This window comes from Opisthocomus hoazin, chromosome 2 (assembly GCF_030867145.1).
Source record: "Opisthocomus hoazin isolate bOpiHoa1 chromosome 2, bOpiHoa1.hap1, whole genome shotgun sequence".
NCBI classification, from domain to species: domain Eukaryota; kingdom Metazoa; phylum Chordata; class Aves; order Opisthocomiformes; family Opisthocomidae; genus Opisthocomus; species Opisthocomus hoazin.
The window spans coordinates 132,476,918-132,493,334 of NC_134415.1; the positions used below are offsets into that span (position 1 = coordinate 132,476,918).

The 16,417-nt window shown below is 68.0% G+C and overlaps 2 protein-coding genes across 9 annotated transcripts; one reads left to right on the forward strand and one right to left on the reverse strand.

Moving 5' to 3' along the window:
- Positions 1–42: 42 nt before the first annotated feature.
- Positions 43–4,369, reverse strand: ZNF513 (zinc finger protein 513). 5 transcript variants are annotated; one of them, XM_075415161.1, is made up of 5 exons: positions 4,280–4,369; positions 4,103–4,204; positions 2,381–2,512; positions 1,282–1,875; positions 43–1,076 (listed from the first exon to the last, which is right to left on the reverse strand). In XM_075415161.1, exons 1-5 carry the CDS (start codon positions 4,317–4,319, stop codon positions 313–315), a joined length of 1,632 nt encoding a protein of 543 aa, XP_075271276.1. In that variant the 5' UTR covers positions 4,320–4,369; the 3' UTR covers positions 43–312. The 5 variants fall into 5 exon arrangements, with proteins under 5 accessions (XP_075271276.1, XP_075271278.1, XP_075271277.1 ...); XM_075415163.1 differs by lacking the exon at positions 2,381–2,512 and having other exon boundaries at positions 1,282–1,872; XM_075415162.1 differs by lacking the exon at positions 2,381–2,512 and having other exon boundaries at positions 4,103–4,334.
- A 117-nt stretch (positions 4,370–4,486) lies between these two features.
- Positions 4,487–13,019, forward strand: LOC142360659 (E3 ubiquitin-protein ligase RNF19B-like). Of its 4 annotated transcripts, none has more exons than XM_075415164.1 (10): positions 4,487–4,589; positions 6,378–6,469; positions 8,227–8,826; positions 9,067–9,248; positions 9,555–9,705; positions 10,896–11,058; positions 11,509–11,623; positions 11,776–11,913; positions 12,246–12,438; positions 12,584–13,019. In XM_075415164.1, exons 3-10 carry the CDS (start codon positions 8,465–8,467, stop codon positions 12,741–12,743), a joined length of 1,464 nt encoding a protein of 487 aa, XP_075271279.1. In that variant the 5' UTR covers positions 4,487–4,589; positions 6,378–6,469; positions 8,227–8,464; the 3' UTR covers positions 12,744–13,019. The 4 variants fall into 4 exon arrangements, with proteins under 4 accessions (XP_075271279.1, XP_075271281.1, XP_075271282.1 ...); XM_075415166.1 differs by lacking the exon at positions 4,487–4,589 and adding an exon at positions 4,835–4,907; XM_075415167.1 differs by lacking the exon at positions 4,487–4,589 and adding an exon at positions 4,866–4,885.
- Positions 13,020–16,417: the final 3,398 nt, after the last annotated feature.

Here is a 16,417-nt window from a genome sequence, read left to right on the forward strand (position 1 = left end):
ACCGGTGTGGCAACAGCCATGGAACCAGTCCTGCTCCCCCCCCCCCCCCCCTTTTCCCCGAGCTCCGGCAGAGGAAGGCTCTGGCAGGCAGAACAGGCAGGTTCTGCCCCGGGGGGTGCCTGGGGGCATGGCCCCACCACTGCTGGGGCAGGGACCCAAGCCGCCGGCCGTGGCTTCGCCCTGCCCAGGCACCGCAGGGCCCTGGAGCCCCCAGCACAGCCCCGGGCCCCGTGCACGGCGGCCACGAGCCCCCGTGGAGTCTGCTGCCCCCCGGTCCCTCCCCCAGGGAGGGCTGGGCACCCCGCAGCCGGGCTAAGTGCTGTCGCAGGGCAGGGCCGTGCCCACGGCTGGAGGGGCCAGGAGGGCTTTGGCATTGCGAGGGTTCACCCAGCTCTTGGCCGTGTGGCTGTGGATCTTCTGGTGGCGCTTGTAGTTGTCCCAGTGGCCAGTGGTGTAGGAGCAGTGCCGGCACTGGAAGGGCTTCTCGCCCGTGTGCCGCAGCATGTGCCGCTTCAGGTTCATGCTCTGGTTGCAGCTGTAGCTGCAGAGGCTGCACTGGAAGGGCTTGTCGCCCGAGTGGATGCGCCCGTGACGCTTGAGGTTGGCCAGGTTGCCGCAGGCGTAGTTGCAGAGCTGGCACTTGTAGGGCTTCTCGCCCGTGTGCACTCGCTGGTGCCGCTTCAGGTTGTCGAGGTGGGCGGAGGCGTAGGGGCAGAGCGGGCAGGCAAAGGGCTTCTCCCCGCTGTGTGTCTTCATGTGCCGCGCCAAGTGGTTGGGGTAGTGGGTGACGAAGGGGCAGAGGCTGCAGGCAAAGCCTTTGTCCCCGCTACCCTTGCGGGGGCTGGCGCCCGGCTCGGTGCCCAGCACCGCCAGGCTGCAGCGCCCGCAGACCTGCTCAGCCAGGCCCTCATCCTGCACGAAGCCGTCGTCCAGCACCAGCCCGCACATGCGGCACGTGAAGGGGAAGAGCAGCTCCGGCAGCGCAGCCGCCTCCTCGCCCCGCAGCCGAGCGCAGCCAGGCAGGAAGGGGCCGCTGCCGCTGCGCACGTGCAGGCTCAGCTCCGGCAGCAGCGGCTCTGCGGGACAGAAACAGGCAGGGCGGTGAGCGGGGCAGCGCGGCAGGGCTCGGCTCCGCGAGGGGCCCCGGCTGAGGCTGGCGCGTGGCACCAGGCCTGGCGCAGGTCGACGGCGGGACGCGCACTTCGCCCCTTCCCCCACCCCAGGGCCATGCTGTGGGGCTCCCCCGCGGCAGTTCTCCCCCACGCAGCCCCCCCTCTTTACCTGGGTCCTTGTCGTGCTGGTGCGGCCCCTCGCTTTTGGGGAGGCGGTGGCTGAGCATGTGCCGCTTCAGGTTGCGGCTCTGGTTGCAGCGATAGTCGCAGGCAGCACACTGGAAGGGCTTGTCCTGGCTGTGGACCCGTTCGTGGCGCTTCAGGTTGCCCAGGCTGCTGCAGGCGAAGCTGCAGCACGTGCAGCGGTACGGCTTCTCCCCCGTGTGCGTGCGCAGGTGTCGGGTCAGGTTCACCAGCTGGGCAGAGGCGTAGGCACACTGCGGGCACGCAAACGGCTTCTCCCCGTTGTGTGTCTTCATGTGGCGCTTGAGGTGGCTGGAGTAGTGGGAGGCGAAGGGGCAGAGCTGGCAGGAGTACACGATGCGCTGGCTGCGGCTGCCCTCGGCGCCGGCGCACTGCAGGCAGCTCTGCCCCAGGCTGGCAGCCAGCTGCAGCCCGCACTGGCGGCAGGGCAGTGCTGCGGGGCCGGGCTCGCCCCCCTCCTCGGGGTCACTCTCCACGCTCAGCTGCTGGTACCCGGAGGAGCATTCGTCGTCGCTCAGCGCGTACGCCGGGATGGCGATCTTCCCCACCAGGGTGTCTGCTGAGAAGACCGTGGGGACGGGACGGTGTCAGGCGCCGGGCTGGCCCAGGCACAGCCCCTCTGCTTGTGCCACCAGTCCCAGAAGGGCCGGTCCCCAGGTGGGGACCGCGGCCAGGGACAGCCCCCAGGACCCCGCAGGAGCCCACCGCGCTGCGCAGACCCGGGCGAGGATCCTCACGGCCGCGCCCTGCCCCACGCCCTGCTGCGCTGCGCGCCTCGGGAAGCCCTGTCACCTCCGCCCTGCGTCCGGGGCCAGGCCAGCGGCACCAGGAAGGGCAGGCGGCGAGGGGCACAGGGGCAGGGTGGGCGCCCACAGGCACTGCCGGGTAGGCAGCAGCGGTGGTGGGAAGGTGTTGAGCACAGCCTGACCCAGGCAGGAGGGCTGGGTGCCCATAAAGCTTGCTCCAGGCCCCCCCGTGCCAAGGGACGGCAGCCAGTTCTGCTCCCACGGCCGACAGTGTGGGACCCCACCACCAGACCCCCTCCATCGCGCAGGAAAGCAGACCTTCCCCGGCCCCTCGCTGCGCCGCTGCCCCGTGGCGGGGAGGAAGCCTGTGCTGGGCTCTCCGAGGGCACTTCTGCTTCCCGGCCGGGCACAGCCCCATCCTCCTGCAGCTCCGGGGACAGCGCCTGTGCCCTGGAAAGGGATGACAGGAGCAGAGCCCATCGCCCTGCAGCCACGTCGGGCTGCCCTGCTGGCTGCATGCCCCAGATGTGCTCCCAGGCTGGTGCTCTGGGCTGGAAGGGCAGCGACATGCAGCCGAAGCCTTGACACTACCAGCCGCAAGCCGTGCCTGGCTGTCCCCGTGCTGTGCCTCACCTGGAGGCCTGGTGCCTGTGAGCCCCGACAGACGCCCACTGCCCTGGGAAGCAGCCTGGGCCGGCCCCTTCGCTGCTGCCCACCCACACGGGTCCAGCTCCCAGAGCCCCGGGCAGGCGCAGGGCGAGGCTGCTCCCACGCTGCGGGATGGGGCAGACCCCTTCACCAGCACCGCCGGGAGGGCAGATGCCAGACCAGGTGACTGCCGGGGGAACCCTGCCTCACACCCCACACCGAGGGACTCCCCTGCCTCCGCAGCCCGGACCCCCAGCCTGGCAGTGCCACAGCATCCCCGGACCAGTCTCCTGATCACGGCCATGTCACTGCTGGCCATGCGGGACAGTGTGGCCGCGGGGTGAGGATGAGGACACGGCCGGTGATGGCCCTCCTGACACCCCCAGCAGGCCCTGGAGTGCCTGGCCCTGCTCCCCGGCGGCTGGGAGCAGGAATGAAGGTATTTCTGACTGCACAAGGTCTGCTGCAGCGTGCAGCTCTCAGCCCTCACAGCCTCTGGCTCCCAGAGCCCCTGAGCAGGCCTCGTCCCAGCGCTGGGCTCGGTGCGTGGGCTGTGGGAAGCACTGTCCTGGGTGCAGAACCCCGTCTGCCAGGCAGCTGCGACCGCGCCTCAGGGCCAGAGAGGAGGCTGCCAGCACGGCTGCCTGGGGACAGCGAGGGACAGCCAGGGCCACAGGGGCTGGGTGGCCTGTGCCCCCCTCCTCTTACCACTGAGCGCATCCCACGTTATTCCCTGCTCGCCAGCGAGGGCAGCGAGTGACGCTGCCGACGGTCCCTGCGCGGCCCCTTGATGGAGCCGGAGCAGCGCTCGCTCCTCCGGCTGCCTCGCGCCCAGGCTGAGCCGGAGCCCGGCAGGGAACAGGGCCCCGCAGGGCCAGGGCGGCGGGCGGCAGGGAGCAGGGTGGCACAGACAGCCCCAGCCCAGCACACAGCCCATGGCGGGCCGAGGGGCGGCAATGGGGCAGGGCCCGCGGGGACGAGGCGCCGGGGGAGCAGGGGGCTCCCGGTGGGCGGCCGAGCCGTGCCCCGGGGGAGCGGGGGGCTCCCGGGCAGCGCGGGGCGGGGGTCTCTAGGGACGAGCCCGGCGGCGGTGCGGCCTGCCAGCCCCGGCGTCCCCACAGCAGCCCCGGGAGCACGACGTGCCCGGGGGCCTTCACGGGAGGGCGGCCCGGGGCGGTCGGTGCCGGGGGTCCGTGCCGGGAGGGCAGCGACCACCGGCGCGGGCCCTGCTGGGGACCGGGGCCTCTCCCCGCGGGAGACGACCCGGGAGGGGGAAAGCGCCGGGGCAGCTCCCGGGCAGGGCGGCTGCCGGCCGGGGCCAAGCGCGGGGGCTGCCGGCGGGGCCCGCGCCGGGAGGGGCCGCCGCTGCCGGGCCCGGTGGGCGGCACGCACCTGGCGGTCCCTTCTCGAAGGCCAGGCCGTGGCCCAGCAGCAGGTCGCCGGGCAGCACCAGCGCCGCTCCCGCCGTCTCCTCGGGGCCGTCCTCGGCGTCCGCTGGAACACACCGAGCGCCGGGGGTCACGGCCGGGCCGCCGCCGCCGCCGCGCCCGGGCCCCGCCGCGCACTCACCCTTCACCGGCTGCGGGTGGCTCTGCTTCCGCCGGGGCATCGTGGCCGGCCCCGGCCCAGCCCGGCCCCGCCGCCCGCGGCCCGCCAGCAGCCACCGCCAGCCCGGGGCGGCCACCGCCGCCCCGCCTCGACCGGGCACTTCCGCTTCCGGCCGCCACGGGGCAGGGCCAGCGCCGGAAGCGGGCGCAGCGCCCCGGAAGCGGACGGGGCACCCGGAAGCGTGGGCAGGGTCCGCCGCCCGCTTGTCCCCGGGCACCGCGCCGGCGGCTCCGGCACTCGGCGGGGGGGCCTGGGCCGCGCCGCGGGAGAGGCAGGCGGGGGCCGGGCCCTCTGGGCGGGTCGGGGGGTCCGGGGGGGGCGGGCGCCTGGCGGACGGAGGTCGCGGGGGCGGGGTCATCGGGGGCGGGGTCATCGGGGGCTCCGCCCCTTCCCGGGCAGGGGGAGTGGGGAGGCCCCGGGGAGCGGCTGCGGGGCACCGGGAGCGGGGGCGCGGGGGGATCCCTAGCGGGCCCCGTGCCCCGGCCGGGCGGCTGCGGCCTCCCTGCTGCCCCGGTGCCCGCTGCCCCGGTGCCCGCTGCCCCGCCCGGCCCAGCGCCCCGGCCCTCGGTCCGTCCCCGGGCCTGTGCCGGTGGGGAAGGGGCGGCTGCCGCTGCCCGGGCGCGGCTGTCCGCGGGCGGGGCTCCCGGCCCGGGGGCGGGGGGGTCCCCGCGGGCCGTGGGCGGCGGCACTGCGGGAGGGGGGTCCCGGCCGGCCGCCGGTGCGAGCGGCTGCTCTGCGGGTGGCACCGCGGGGCTCTGGGGTGCGGGCGGGGGCCGGGCGGTGCGGAGCCCCCGCCGTGCCCGGAGCAGGAGGCCGGGGGCCCGGCAGCCCTTGGGAGCGGTGGGCGGCCGCGCTCCGGTCCTGCGCCGTCTCCTCTGGTGCTTCCGGCGCCGGGGCCCTCTCGGCCCGGATGAGGGGTCTGGGCTGCTGGGGGTGCGCAGGGGGCCGCTGCCCTGCCTGCGGTCTGATCTCCGGAGGGCTGGAACCGTCCCTCGGAGACCCCCGCCGGGGTCCCGACCCTGGGCGCTGTCCTGGGGAGTGGGGCTGCAGGGATGCAGTCCCGGGGCAGGTTGCCCAGAGAGGCTGCGTGGGCTCCGTCCTTGGCGGTTCTCAAGACCCAGCTGGCGTAAAGCCCTTGGCCGCCGTGCTGACCCCGGTTGGGCAGGAGGGTGGGCTGGGGACCTCTCGAGGCCCTCTCCAGCTGAGTCACTCCGTGGTTGTGGGCAGCTCTGTGGGAACGGGCTGCAGAGGAAGGGCAGCCCGGCTCCCCGCAGCCAGGCACAGGAGGAGAGGCAGCTGCAGAACGAGTCCCATAGTGGCCCCAGTGTTGGGGCACCGTGGCCATGCCGCAGCTCCTCTGCGGCTGTCACCTCTGCCACTCCTGTCACAGCTCTCTCAAGGACCACAGAACTGAGCTCTGTTGCCTGGTTCTCCCAGGAGCGCCTGTGGGCTGTGGTCCCCAGTGCGATGGAGCTCCTGGCTTTACCTGCCACATCCCAGTCGTTCATAACCCCGCTCCCCCATTTTGCGTGGGTCGGCTCGTGGGCACTCCGACATCCTCTGGCCCTGCCAGGCAGGGAGCCTGCTGGGCCCTGGGGACGCAGCGATGGCTCCTTGTGCAGCCTGGTGGCACTTCTGCTCCCGCAGGAGCTCAGCCGGCTCGTGCTGTTACGCTTCCCGCTGCTTGGGTTGGTTTCCTGCAGCTTCTGTCTCCAGTGTCCCAGCACTGCGTGGCCCAGGGTCATCCAGGGCTTTGTGTCCTGCTACGCAGGGAGAAGGGCCTCTGCTTACCCTGCCTGGGGGCTTGTTCGGCCGCACCGTGGTCTGTCCGCCTGCTGCTGCGTGTGTTGCGGGCAGCAGCCTTGCTCGGGCTCGGCCATAACTTGTGCTTGTCCCCTCTGACGCCTGGGTCCCTGCCCTGGATGTGGTCCCCGTCCATGGGACTCGTTCTGCCTTCTCTGTAGCTCCGTTAACAGGGCTGTTTGACGTGTCCGAGTGGGCCCGGTGTGTGATCTGCTGCTGCTGAGCCTCCTCATGGAGAGTTCTGGTTTATTTGCAGGTCCCTGAGGGAGTCAGATGTGCTGGACTTCGTGGTGGTCCCAGGGGAGCCATGGCCGTGCTGTGTCGTCAGCAATGATTCCCCGCTGACAGGTACCTCGGGGCCGGAGCGTAGGGCTGCGCAGATCGCTGCCGGTGCTGCTTCGCTTGCGCTGTGCAGCCCCGGCCGCGGAGTCGAGGTGCTGCCGTCCCGGTGCGGGAGCGGCGCAGGCACAGGGTCTCCTCGCCGGCTGCCCCCCTGCTCGGCAGCTGATGTCTGCGGTGCTGCTCCAGCGCTGGCTCCTGTTCTGCTGGGCGACCGTTCCGCGGTGACAGCAGCAGTCGCCCCAGGCAGCCCCACTGTGTCTGAGCGTGTTCCTTCCCGCTCTCCTCCTGCAGCGCCTCGCCCTCTCTAAGCACCGCTCAGATGCAGTCTCAGCTCAGTTTCCATGGCTCTTCAGTTGCCACCTCACTGGAAAGTGCCTTGTCACCTGGGGTGAGCCGGCGCAGCACCTTGCTCCTTCCCAGCAGAGCAGATGTGGTCAGACGCCTCGGGTTTAGCCGAGCCGTCACTAAGGTCTGCCTCTGCCCGTGGCAGTGCTCCTGCTGTTCTAGCTGTGCCCAGAGAGAACAACCAGCAGAGACTGCTGGAGGTGGAGGGACACAGCGGTACTGTGGAGGGGTAGAGCACAGGGTGCAGCTTTCTGGGGTGTAGGCAAGGAAAGAACAAGGAGAACGGTGGAGGGCTGGCCCTGCCGTCGGGAGGGATTGTGGTGTGACCCCAGACTTGGGAGCAATGAGTACGGGAAAACCGACAGATTTACCTCTCTCCTGTAATCACCTGGCTTCTGGTCACTTAATTAACTGGCTCTTGGACCCCTTGGCGCGGTTGTCTCTGCTACGAACTCAGCAGCAGCTCGGGTGGTGCAGGTTTCGGCGCGGCATGTGGGACACGGGGCAGCGCTGGTCAGAAGCGACGGCTCCTCCCGGGGCGCTGGGTCCTGGGCTGCAGGGCGCGCGGAGGAGCTCCCTTCTCCCGGGACGGTTCAGGATCCAGCCTTTGTGGAGGAAGCGCTGTCTCTGTGGCAGTGAGGCACTCCCTGCTCTGCTGTGGGCTGCCCGTGGGGACGAGTGATGGCAGGTTTGATTTGCCCCACGTTTTCCTCTGGGCTCCCTTTAGCTCACCGTTGCTGGGAGCTCTCTGCTGCAGACTGGGCTGGGGAGCTTGTGTCCCTGGTGGCAAGCTCTGGCGTCTGGCCAGGCTGAGTCTGTGCCTTGTGGGCACCGGAACTTCGGTGGAGAGTCGGAGCTTGGAGAGGAGAGCGCGGAGACTCCGGGTGTGGTTATTGTAGCGTTGTGCCTGCAGACTGCTCGTCACGGTGCTCACCACTGCCTGCCTTGCAAAGACCCCCGTTTTCTCGCCTCGGGGAATTTGGGAGGTGCTGTGTCTCCAGACTTCGATGTGAATCGAAGGAGACAGGGTGGGCTCCGGGGCGTGCGTGGCTGGAGACGGGCTGTGGTTGCGACGTCCAAGCTCAGTGTGGCAGGAGGCAGCAGGAGCAGAGCCCGGTCTGGGCTGCGGGCTGTGACCTGCCAGAGCAGGGGGATCTGGAGCAGGGGTCTCCGTGCTGCAGGGCTCTGCCCTGGACCCACTGGGACGGGGCTGGCCTGGGGGCTGTGAGGAGCGCCGCAGGTCTCAGCTCATCCCAGAGCTGCCGGGTGTTTCCTGTGGTGCAGCCGGTGGACAGCCCTGGCCTCCGTGAGGGCGGCAGGACTCGGGCTGGGGTCTCAGGGTGGGGTCTCGTGGGTGCTGAGGGGCCGCTCCCATGTCCGGGGCCCAGAGCTCGCTCTCACGCGTGGTTCCTTCGCAGGCTGAGTGGTGCCGGCTGCGGCAGGAGATGGTTCAGCGGTTGCCGGTGGGGAGGATGCTGGCTCTGAGGCCCAGGTAGGAGCCTGGCCATGGGGCTGGCACCTCCCTGCTGCCCTCCGTCGCCCGGCAGCAGCCGGCTGCCGCCCTGATGGGCCACCGCGGAGCAGCCCACGCCGTTGCCCAGGCCCTTCTGCCTCCTGGGCGCCTTCGGGCGGAAGCCACAGATCGTCGGGGGGAAGATGGCGACGGAGCCAGGGCAGGAGGAACCTGGGGAGACACGCGTGGTGCTGGCCCTGGGCGAGGGCGGGGAGCTGGTGGAGTGTCCCCTGTGCCTGCTGCCCCAGCCTCCTGAGGCCTTTCCCACCCTGGCCTCCTGCGCCCACCGCTCGTGCCGGGCGTGCCTGGAGCAGTACCTGCGCCTCGCCGTCGGCGAGAGCCGCGTGCCGGTGGCCTGCCCACACTGCCCGGCTGCGCTGCAGCCGGCCGACGTCCACCGCCTCCTCGGCAAGCCCGCCCTCCGCCACAAGTACGAGGAGTTCCTCCTGCGGCGGCTGCTGGTGTCCGACCCCGAGACCCGCTGGTGCCCCGCGCCCGGCTGCAGGTGACCAGCGGGACCCTCGCGCGGGGGTCTGCGAGGCGCGGGGTGGGGACGGCTGTGCTGCAGCCGGGGCTGGTGACGATGCCTCCTGACTCCTGAGCAGGGCTGCAGCTCAGCTCAGCGTGGAGCTGGGACCTGGCACTGCCCGGCCTGGCTGTGCCAGGGAGGGGACGGCTGCGTGGGGACACGGGGAGGGCCACAGGTGCCCCTGGCCCCCCAGCACTGACCACCTTCTCCCCACAGCTACGCCGTCATTGCCCACGGCTGTGCCGACTGTCCCCGCCTCACCTGCGGGCGCGAGGGCTGTGGCACCGAGTTCTGCTACCACTGCCGACAGCCCTGGCACCCCGACGGCCCCTGTGTGCCCGCGCTGCTGGCCCCCAGCCCTGCGGCACAGCTGGTCCGCCCAGAGGACTCGGCCCATGGTGAGACCCTGGCCAGGGTGGGAGCAAGCGGGGTCAGGGTTTGGCACGGCCGAGCGACGCAGTCGGTGCCTTTGCACTTCCCTGCCTGTGGGGATGCTGGAGCCGAGACCCAGCGTCCCCACTGGCTGCCTCGGCCTGGAGATGTGTAGCGCCGTGCCGGTGGAGCTGGGCATGTGGAGTGCGGCTTTGCTGTGCCTGGCTCACCATGACACCCATGGGAGCGACTGCGAGTCCCGGGACAGGGTGTGAGGGTGGGCCTGCGCTGTCCTGCCCCCTCATCCCGTCTTGTCTCCTTCCCCCTGCCAGCTGAGGCCGAGGACATCAAGGTCTGTCCCCGCTGCAGTGCCTTCATCATGAAGATCAATGATGGGAGCTGCAACCGCATGAACTGCACGGTCTGTGGCTGCCTCTTCTGCTGGCTCTGCCTGCAGGAGATCTCCGACGTGCACTTCCTGAGGTCAGCGCCGGGCTGCGGGGCCTCGGGCTGCGTGGGGGGCTGCTGCGCGGGGGGTGCTGGAGCTGGCCCTGGGCTGAGCTGGGGCTGCTGGGATGCTGGGCTGGGGCTGGGGGCCCTGCCAGGAGCTGGGGGGCTAGGACAGGGGGCAGAGAGGCCCTGCTGAGAGCCATGGCCATGCACAGCCTGGCTCGGGGCTGGCTGGGCTGTGGGACTGATGAGGGGGAGCAGAGTGGTCTGTGCTGCGGGGCTGGCTGGGCTGTGGGACTGATGGGGGGAGCAGAGTGGTCTGGGCTGTGGGGCTGGGGCAGGCTGTGGGGCTGATGGGGGGAGCAGAGTGGTCTGGGCTGTGGGGCTGGGGCAGGCTGTGGGGCTGATGGGGGGAGCAGAGTGGTCTGGGCTGTGGGGCTGGGGCAGGCTGTGGGACTGATGGGGGGGAGCAGAGTCGTCTGGGCTGTGGGGCTGATGGGGGGGAGCAGAGTGGTGTGGGCTGCGGGGCTGATGAGGGGAGCAGAGTGGTCTGGGCTGTGGGGCTGGGGCAGGCTGTGGGGCTGATGGGGGGGAGCAGAGTGGTCTGGGCTGTGGGGCTGATGGGGGGGAGCAGAGTGGTGTGGGCTGCGGGGCTGATGAGGGGAGCAGAGTGGTGTGGGCTGTGGGGCTGATGGGGGGAGCAGAGTGGTCTGGGCTGTGGGGCTGGGGCAGGCTGTGGGACTGATGGGGGGAGCAGAGTGGTCTGGGCTGTGGGACTGATGGGGGGGAGCAGAGTGGTCTGGGCTGTGGGGCTGGGGCAGGCTGTGGGGCTGATGGGGGGAGCAGAGTGGTCTGGGCTGTGGGACTGATGGGGGGGAGCAGAGTGGTCTGGGCTGTGGGGCTGATGGGGGGGAGCAGAGTGGTCTGGGCTGTGGGACTGATGGGGGGGAGCAGAGTGGTCTGGGCTGTGGGGCTGATGGGGGGGAGCAGAGTGGTCTGGGCTGTGGGGCTGATGGGGGGGAGCAGAGTGGTCTGGGCTGTGGGGCTGGGGCAGGCTGTCAGCACCCCACCGGTGGGGTCCCAGCTGGAGCTCCGGGTTGGATGGGGGAAACCTGGCTTTCTGCTTCTCTGGTGGGCCCGTGGGTCTCCCCCCCGTCCCCCATCGCGAGGGCGGGCAGTGTCTGCGCAGGAGCCACCGGCCCAGCCCTGCTCTGTCCTCGCAGCCCCTCTGGCTGCACCTTCTGGGGGAAGAGGCCTTGGTCCCGGACCCGGAAGATCCTGTGGCAGCTGGGCATGGTGCTGGGGGCACCCATGGTGATCTCCCTTGTCGCGGGCATCGCTGTCCCTGTCATTACCATTGGGATCCCCATCTACATGGGCAGGAAGGTACTGGCAGGGGACTCTGGAGTGCGATGGTCCCACTCCCCCTGAGCCTGGCAGCCCATGGCCTCAGGCCTGGGCAGTCATGCAGTGCTCACCACTGTCCCCAGCATGTCCCCATGCCACCCGCTACTCCCCACAGCTCTTCTGTGCGCTGACCCTCTCTGCTGCCCACCTCAGCGTCCTCCACCAGTGAGAGTACTCTCAGCCTGGAGAGGTGGGGGTAGGAGTGGGTGAAAGGAGGAAGGGGTCTGGGGTCCCAGGGGTGTTTTCCAGGGACACCTGAGCTGTGGTGGCAGCACTGTCGTGGCTCGCTGTCCCTGAGGAAGTGGATGGGGTGTCCAGGCAGCTGTGGCTGCAGCTAGAGCTCTGTCAGGGCTGGGAAGAGGCCCCGTCCCTGGGGGATGTGTGCCGAGATCCCTGCAGAGCCCTTCACCTGTCTCATTTCTCCTCGAGGTGCTGGGCCAGAGCCGGAGGAGCAGCCTGTCGGGGTGCCAGCAGTGCCTCTCTGTCAGCAGCAGCGTCCTCCTCTCTCTCGTCGTGTCCCCCATTGTAACGGCTGTCACGGTGGGTGAGTGCTGCAGAGAGCGGGGCTGGGGCCCGCTGCGGTGGGCTGTCTGCAGGGGGGGTGTCCGAGGCCTGGGGCACCAGGGCTTCGCCTGGGGCAACGGCCAGCCAGGGCTGCTGGTGGGGGCCGGTCGATAGCTGCCTGTCTGCCCGCAGGAGTCGGCGTGCCGCTGATGCTCACCTACGTCTACGGGGCCGTGGTGCTGTCGCTGTGTCGGAGCCGCTGGGGCTGCAGGGGCAACCGCAGCCCGCCCGGGGATCTCGGTGGGGTGGAGCTGGAGAACCTGACCAAGCGTGAGTCCTGCACTGCCATCGGCCGCTGGCCGGTGCCCTCCACTGGGCTGTAGGGCCTGGTCCTGCCTTGCGGCAGCAGGGCTGCAGTATCTTCAGAGCCAGGGGCTCCCCGTGGACGCGTGTCGGTTCTGCCCCAGGCCTTGCCACACTCACCCCTGTCCGTGCGGGGAGGCTGCAGGCTGTGTCCTGGGCGAGGCCGGTGCTGCCCAAAGCAGTCACGGAACAGCTTGTTTGCACCCCTGCCGACAGCCTGTTGGGCCATTCTGCTCCCTGCTCTGGCAGGGAGCGGTGCTTGTGAACGGGGTGCTCAGCACCATCTCTCCCTCTGCCAGTGAATGAGCTGTGGTCGGTGCTGCCCAGCCCCAGGCCGGGCGAGGACGGAGTCCTGGACACCACCCCCTCGCTCCCCAGCAGCAGCCACAGCCAGCACAGCGGGGCGGTGTGGAAGGAGCGGGACAGCCGGCCAGCCAGCGCGGTGGCCCTCGGGGGGAGCGTGCTGAGTGACGGCCGGGACACGTCCTGCGGGTGAGCCGGGACTGCGGTGCTGGGGAGGCAGGGGGGACTGGCACACCCCCCTTCCAGCAGCCTTCCCCACGCCTGCTGTGCTGGGGAGGGACGTGGCGACGTCACCCTGTGGACTGCTGCCCTCAGACCCCGTGTTTGTCTGCAGGGAAGGCGTCAACATCGAGGTGGAGGTGTCGATCGAAGCGGTGCCGCATCCTGCCCGGGAGCAGAGCCTGCGCAGCGTGCTGTCAGGGCAGAGTCTCTCCGAGGACTCCCTGGGAGGCACCAGTGATAGGTGCAGCGCTGCCTGCGTCCCCGCAGACTGAGGGAGGGCTCTGCAGCACCCAGGGGGAGACCCTCAGTCCACAGAGCCCCCACCTGCGCTCCCACCTGCCGCTGCCACAAAGGTCCTGTGCCCTCCTGCGGCAGAGCTGGTCGCTCTGTGGGGCACTGCCAGCCCCGTGAAGTGGGTCCTGGCTGTCCCCAGGCTGGGCGGGCACTGACTGCACTTGGCGCTGCCTGCACCCTGCACCCATCCCCCCCTTCACTAAAGGCAGTCTTGAGCATTGGCGCTGCTGGGAAATAAAACTTCTCCGAGAGTCTGTCTGTCTGCTGCAGCGCAGCCGCCCCGTGACAGCGCAGCCCCGTGACAGCAGGCTCCGCTCCGTGGTGCGTATGGTGGGAGGCCAGGTGGGGGGGTAGGGTGGTCCCAACCCTGTGCGGGTGCAGGCAGGGGGACAAGTAGGGCCAGGGGAGCAGGGGAAGAGGGGGGATGTTCCCTTGTGCAGACACCCCAGCAAACTGCGCGCTGCGGATGCTGGACCAGCGCAGCACATGGCTGGCAGCTGGGGGTGGGGGGGGGATGCTGCTGCAGAGCCTCAGCCAGTGCCAGCAAAATGAGCACTCGGGTAAGGGCCAAGCCCTGGGCCAGCACTGGGCACACAGTGTCCCCGTGCCCCCGACACACGGCTGCCAGCAGGCAGAGGCCGAGGGTGGTGCCAGATGGCTGCAGCCGGGGCCCAGAGCACTGTGCCGGGGCAGAGCTGGGGAGCACGGAGGTCTCACTGCCATGACCTGTTTCTGTGTAGCTGCACCCATGGCTGCCCCGGCTGCTCGGGCAGCGTGTGGAGGGGTTCCGGGGCTGTTGGAGAGGAGGGCTGGGCCCTGGGTGGGTGATGCTTCAGCATGTGGAGGTGCCACAGGACAGGGACCTGCCATGATCGTTCTTGTGATGCGCATCCTCTCCAGAGCAGGAGAGAAAGCTGTACTGCCGGGCCGTAGCTGCTCCCCGCTGGAGGAGGCACCAGTGGAGCCGCCGCCTGCGGCCCCAGCTCCCACAGCTGCTCCTGTCTCTGGTGGCATGGGGATGAGGGGGCCCATGCAGCCCCATGCTCCCTGGCCACCACCATCGCCGTGGTGCTCCATGTCCTGTGTCGGCTTCCCTCCAAGCCGTGGGACACTGGCGCGGTCTGCAGGGTGCCCGTTTCTGCGTGTGGCTGAGGACAGGGCAGTGGCAGGCTGTGGCATGGCTGCTCTTTGCTAGTGCACACACCTGTGTGCGCGTTGTTGGCACCACAGCCAAACCGCCTTCCCCACTCCTGATGAGGCACAGCGGTGGGTGCACGCTGGGACCGTGGGGCTGATGGTTCTCCTGGGACAGCCCTGGGAGGGGTCCGGGGGGGGGGTGTGTGTGTGTCTGTGATAGGGGTCCCCCCAACCTGCTCTTCTATGTTTTTGTCCTTCTGGAGTTTTGGACGTTGGCCTTTCAGGGGCTGCTGCTTCTCTTCTGATGGGCCTGGGAGTAGCTGGGTCAGGTTATTAATCAAATTACCCATCCTGCTGCTGTTTCTTTGTGCCTCCTTTGCATCTGCAGCTGAGCTTATGTCACCTAACGGCCTGGGCTTCCTGGCACCTTCAGTCGCCAACTCTCAGACCTCTGGACTCCCCAGGCTCTGTCCCAGGCCACACCAAAACCTGGTTCCCAAAAGGCTTCGCCCGCGCACCAGCTAGTCCAGCTTGCTGTTTGCTGGCAAGTACGTGCCCCTCCCCAGCGCGCTGGTCTCTCCCTTTGCTGGCACTCAGACCCCTGCACCTCTGTGCGCCGTAGAAAGAGCCCACACACCCGGGAAAACAGCTAGAAAAGAAGATCATTTTGTGGTGACTTTTTATTTTTTAAAAAACATACAGCTGGCCCCTTTAATGCCTGTTTCCCACACCCATTCCCTCCCCCCTGCAGTCCCTCCTTTCCCCCAAGCAGCCTGCAGTGGTCCTGCCTGCCCCGTGTGCCCCCTGCCCCGGCATCCCACAGCCCATCACAAGCCCTGTGGGCAGCAGCCCCCGCTGCTGCCGGGGGTCTCCCGCTGACCCCGCGGGCCTTGGGCAGCCCGCATCTGACCATCCTGCTGCAGCTGGGCCGGGGGCCTCCCCTGGCTCCCCAAAGGTCACCCAGACCCCCGGCCCTGGCGTGGCTGCTTTGCATTCGTGGAGACGAGCTGTTGTCACATAACCTAACGGGCTGTCTTAGCAAAACTCCTGATTCTATCTTTGAGCAGCTTCAGCAGGTTAATGAAAATGACTGTAGATATAAGGGCCTTTGATAGAGCACATGACACACCACAAAGCATTCTGATTAAAAACTAGCACGATAAAACATTAGTAGAGCACATGGTAAATGGTATAAACCCCGTTACCTCTCAATACAAATTACTGATGAGATCACCACAAACCAGAGTCATTTTAGGGGACTCTACAGAGACTGGTGCTAACTCCTGTATCAAAAACTTTCTTTAATGACCAGGAAGAAAGTTTAAAAACAAACCCTCTTGAGACTGATGCCTCGCAGCAGGAACAGGACAACGGGCACTTCACAATTCAAACAGTGTTTTTTCCACCACTGAGCACAACTACCTCTCGGCTCAGTCTCCCAGGGACCTGCAGCTCTGGGTGTTCCATCCAGAACTGGAATTTACCCTTCTGCACGAGAGTCTACAGCATCACTGCTGTCCCTGTTCCAAAAAGGACATGTAGAAACTACAGGGCTTCAGAACGAACAAATGCTTCCAGGACTGGAGAAAATAATTCTGCTCATTGCTGTGACAATTCAGTCTGTTTATTCCAGATCTGGGGACACCTTGGCCAGCACATCCATAGCCAGGAGGAAGTATTAAGTACTGATCTGCCCCTTAACCAGAGCGATTCTGAGACAAATCTGTCTGGCAGCAAGTGAAAGATGCCCTGAGAAGCAGCTCACTTTTGCAAAGGAAAAAATCCTCTCCTTGGTTGCCTTACTCTGGCTGCACCATTCTAGGGGAACACATCAGCTCACCCATAGTTTCTGAGCACAGAAACAGTCGGTCTGAGCTGCAAGTCTGACTGCAGTGCCTGTGGGTGTTCGTGGCTCTGAACTCCCAAGCCCAAGCAGGACGCCAGGAGCCCAGCCTGGACAATCCAAGGACCAAAACAGTTCAGGTCTGAACACATCATCACTGCAGAGTTGCTAGAAAGAGGGGCTTAAGCTCAGGGCCACCAAGGAAGGGACTCAAAGATGACATGAGATGCACCCATCTAGGCTGGTGAGGTAAGGGCTGCCTGAACTGCAGAAGCTGAAACAGGCCAGGACCAGGACAGTGGACTAATTCTTTGAAGAGGGAAGACTTGCAGCACAAGGCATTGCCAAGGCCGCTCCTCCACGACGCAGGAACCCCAGAGCCATTGGAAGAGGTCATGCCAGGTGACCTGGCCTGCAAAGCCCATCTCTGCTTCCGTGTGCTCCCACACCACACCAGGTGGAAGGTGCAGGGGCACAGCAGCATGGAGTAGCAGCTGACCTTTCCATCAGTGGTTTATAGCCCAGGCACATCGCCCCTGTTCAGGCAGTGCAGTATTGACACGCTGTACACACTTCACACCATCCAGCACACCAGGCAGGAGCTGCCTCCTGTCACACCTGGAAGAGAGCACGCAGCGGGATGGGGTGCAGCACTCTGCAGGCAAGTTAGCT

Excerpts from the sequence above, each read along its gene's own strand:
- ZNF513 (XM_075415159.1), bottom strand. The coding sequence starts at position 3,029 with ATGGCCAGCAGTGACATGGCCGTGATCAGGAGACTGGTCCGGGGATGC. Across the intron at positions 1,876-2,380 it reads GCAGCGAGGGGCCGGGGAAG|CAGACACCCTGGTGGGGAAG; the intron begins GTCTGCTTTCCT and ends CGGTCTTCTCAG. Across the intron at positions 1,077-1,281 it reads CCAGCACGACAAGGACCCAG|AGCCGCTGCTGCCGGAGCTG; the intron begins GTAAAGAGGGGG and ends TCTGTCCCGCAG.
- LOC142360659 (XM_075415164.1), top strand. The coding sequence starts at position 8,465 with ATGGCGACGGAGCCAGGGCAGGAGGAACCTGGGGAGACACGCGTGGTG. Across the intron at positions 9,706-10,895 it reads TCCGACGTGCACTTCCTGAG|CCCCTCTGGCTGCACCTTCT; the intron begins GTCAGCGCCGGG and ends CTGTCCTCGCAG. Across the intron at positions 12,439-12,583 it reads GGCCGGGACACGTCCTGCGG|GGAAGGCGTCAACATCGAGG; the intron begins GTGAGCCGGGAC and ends GTTTGTCTGCAG.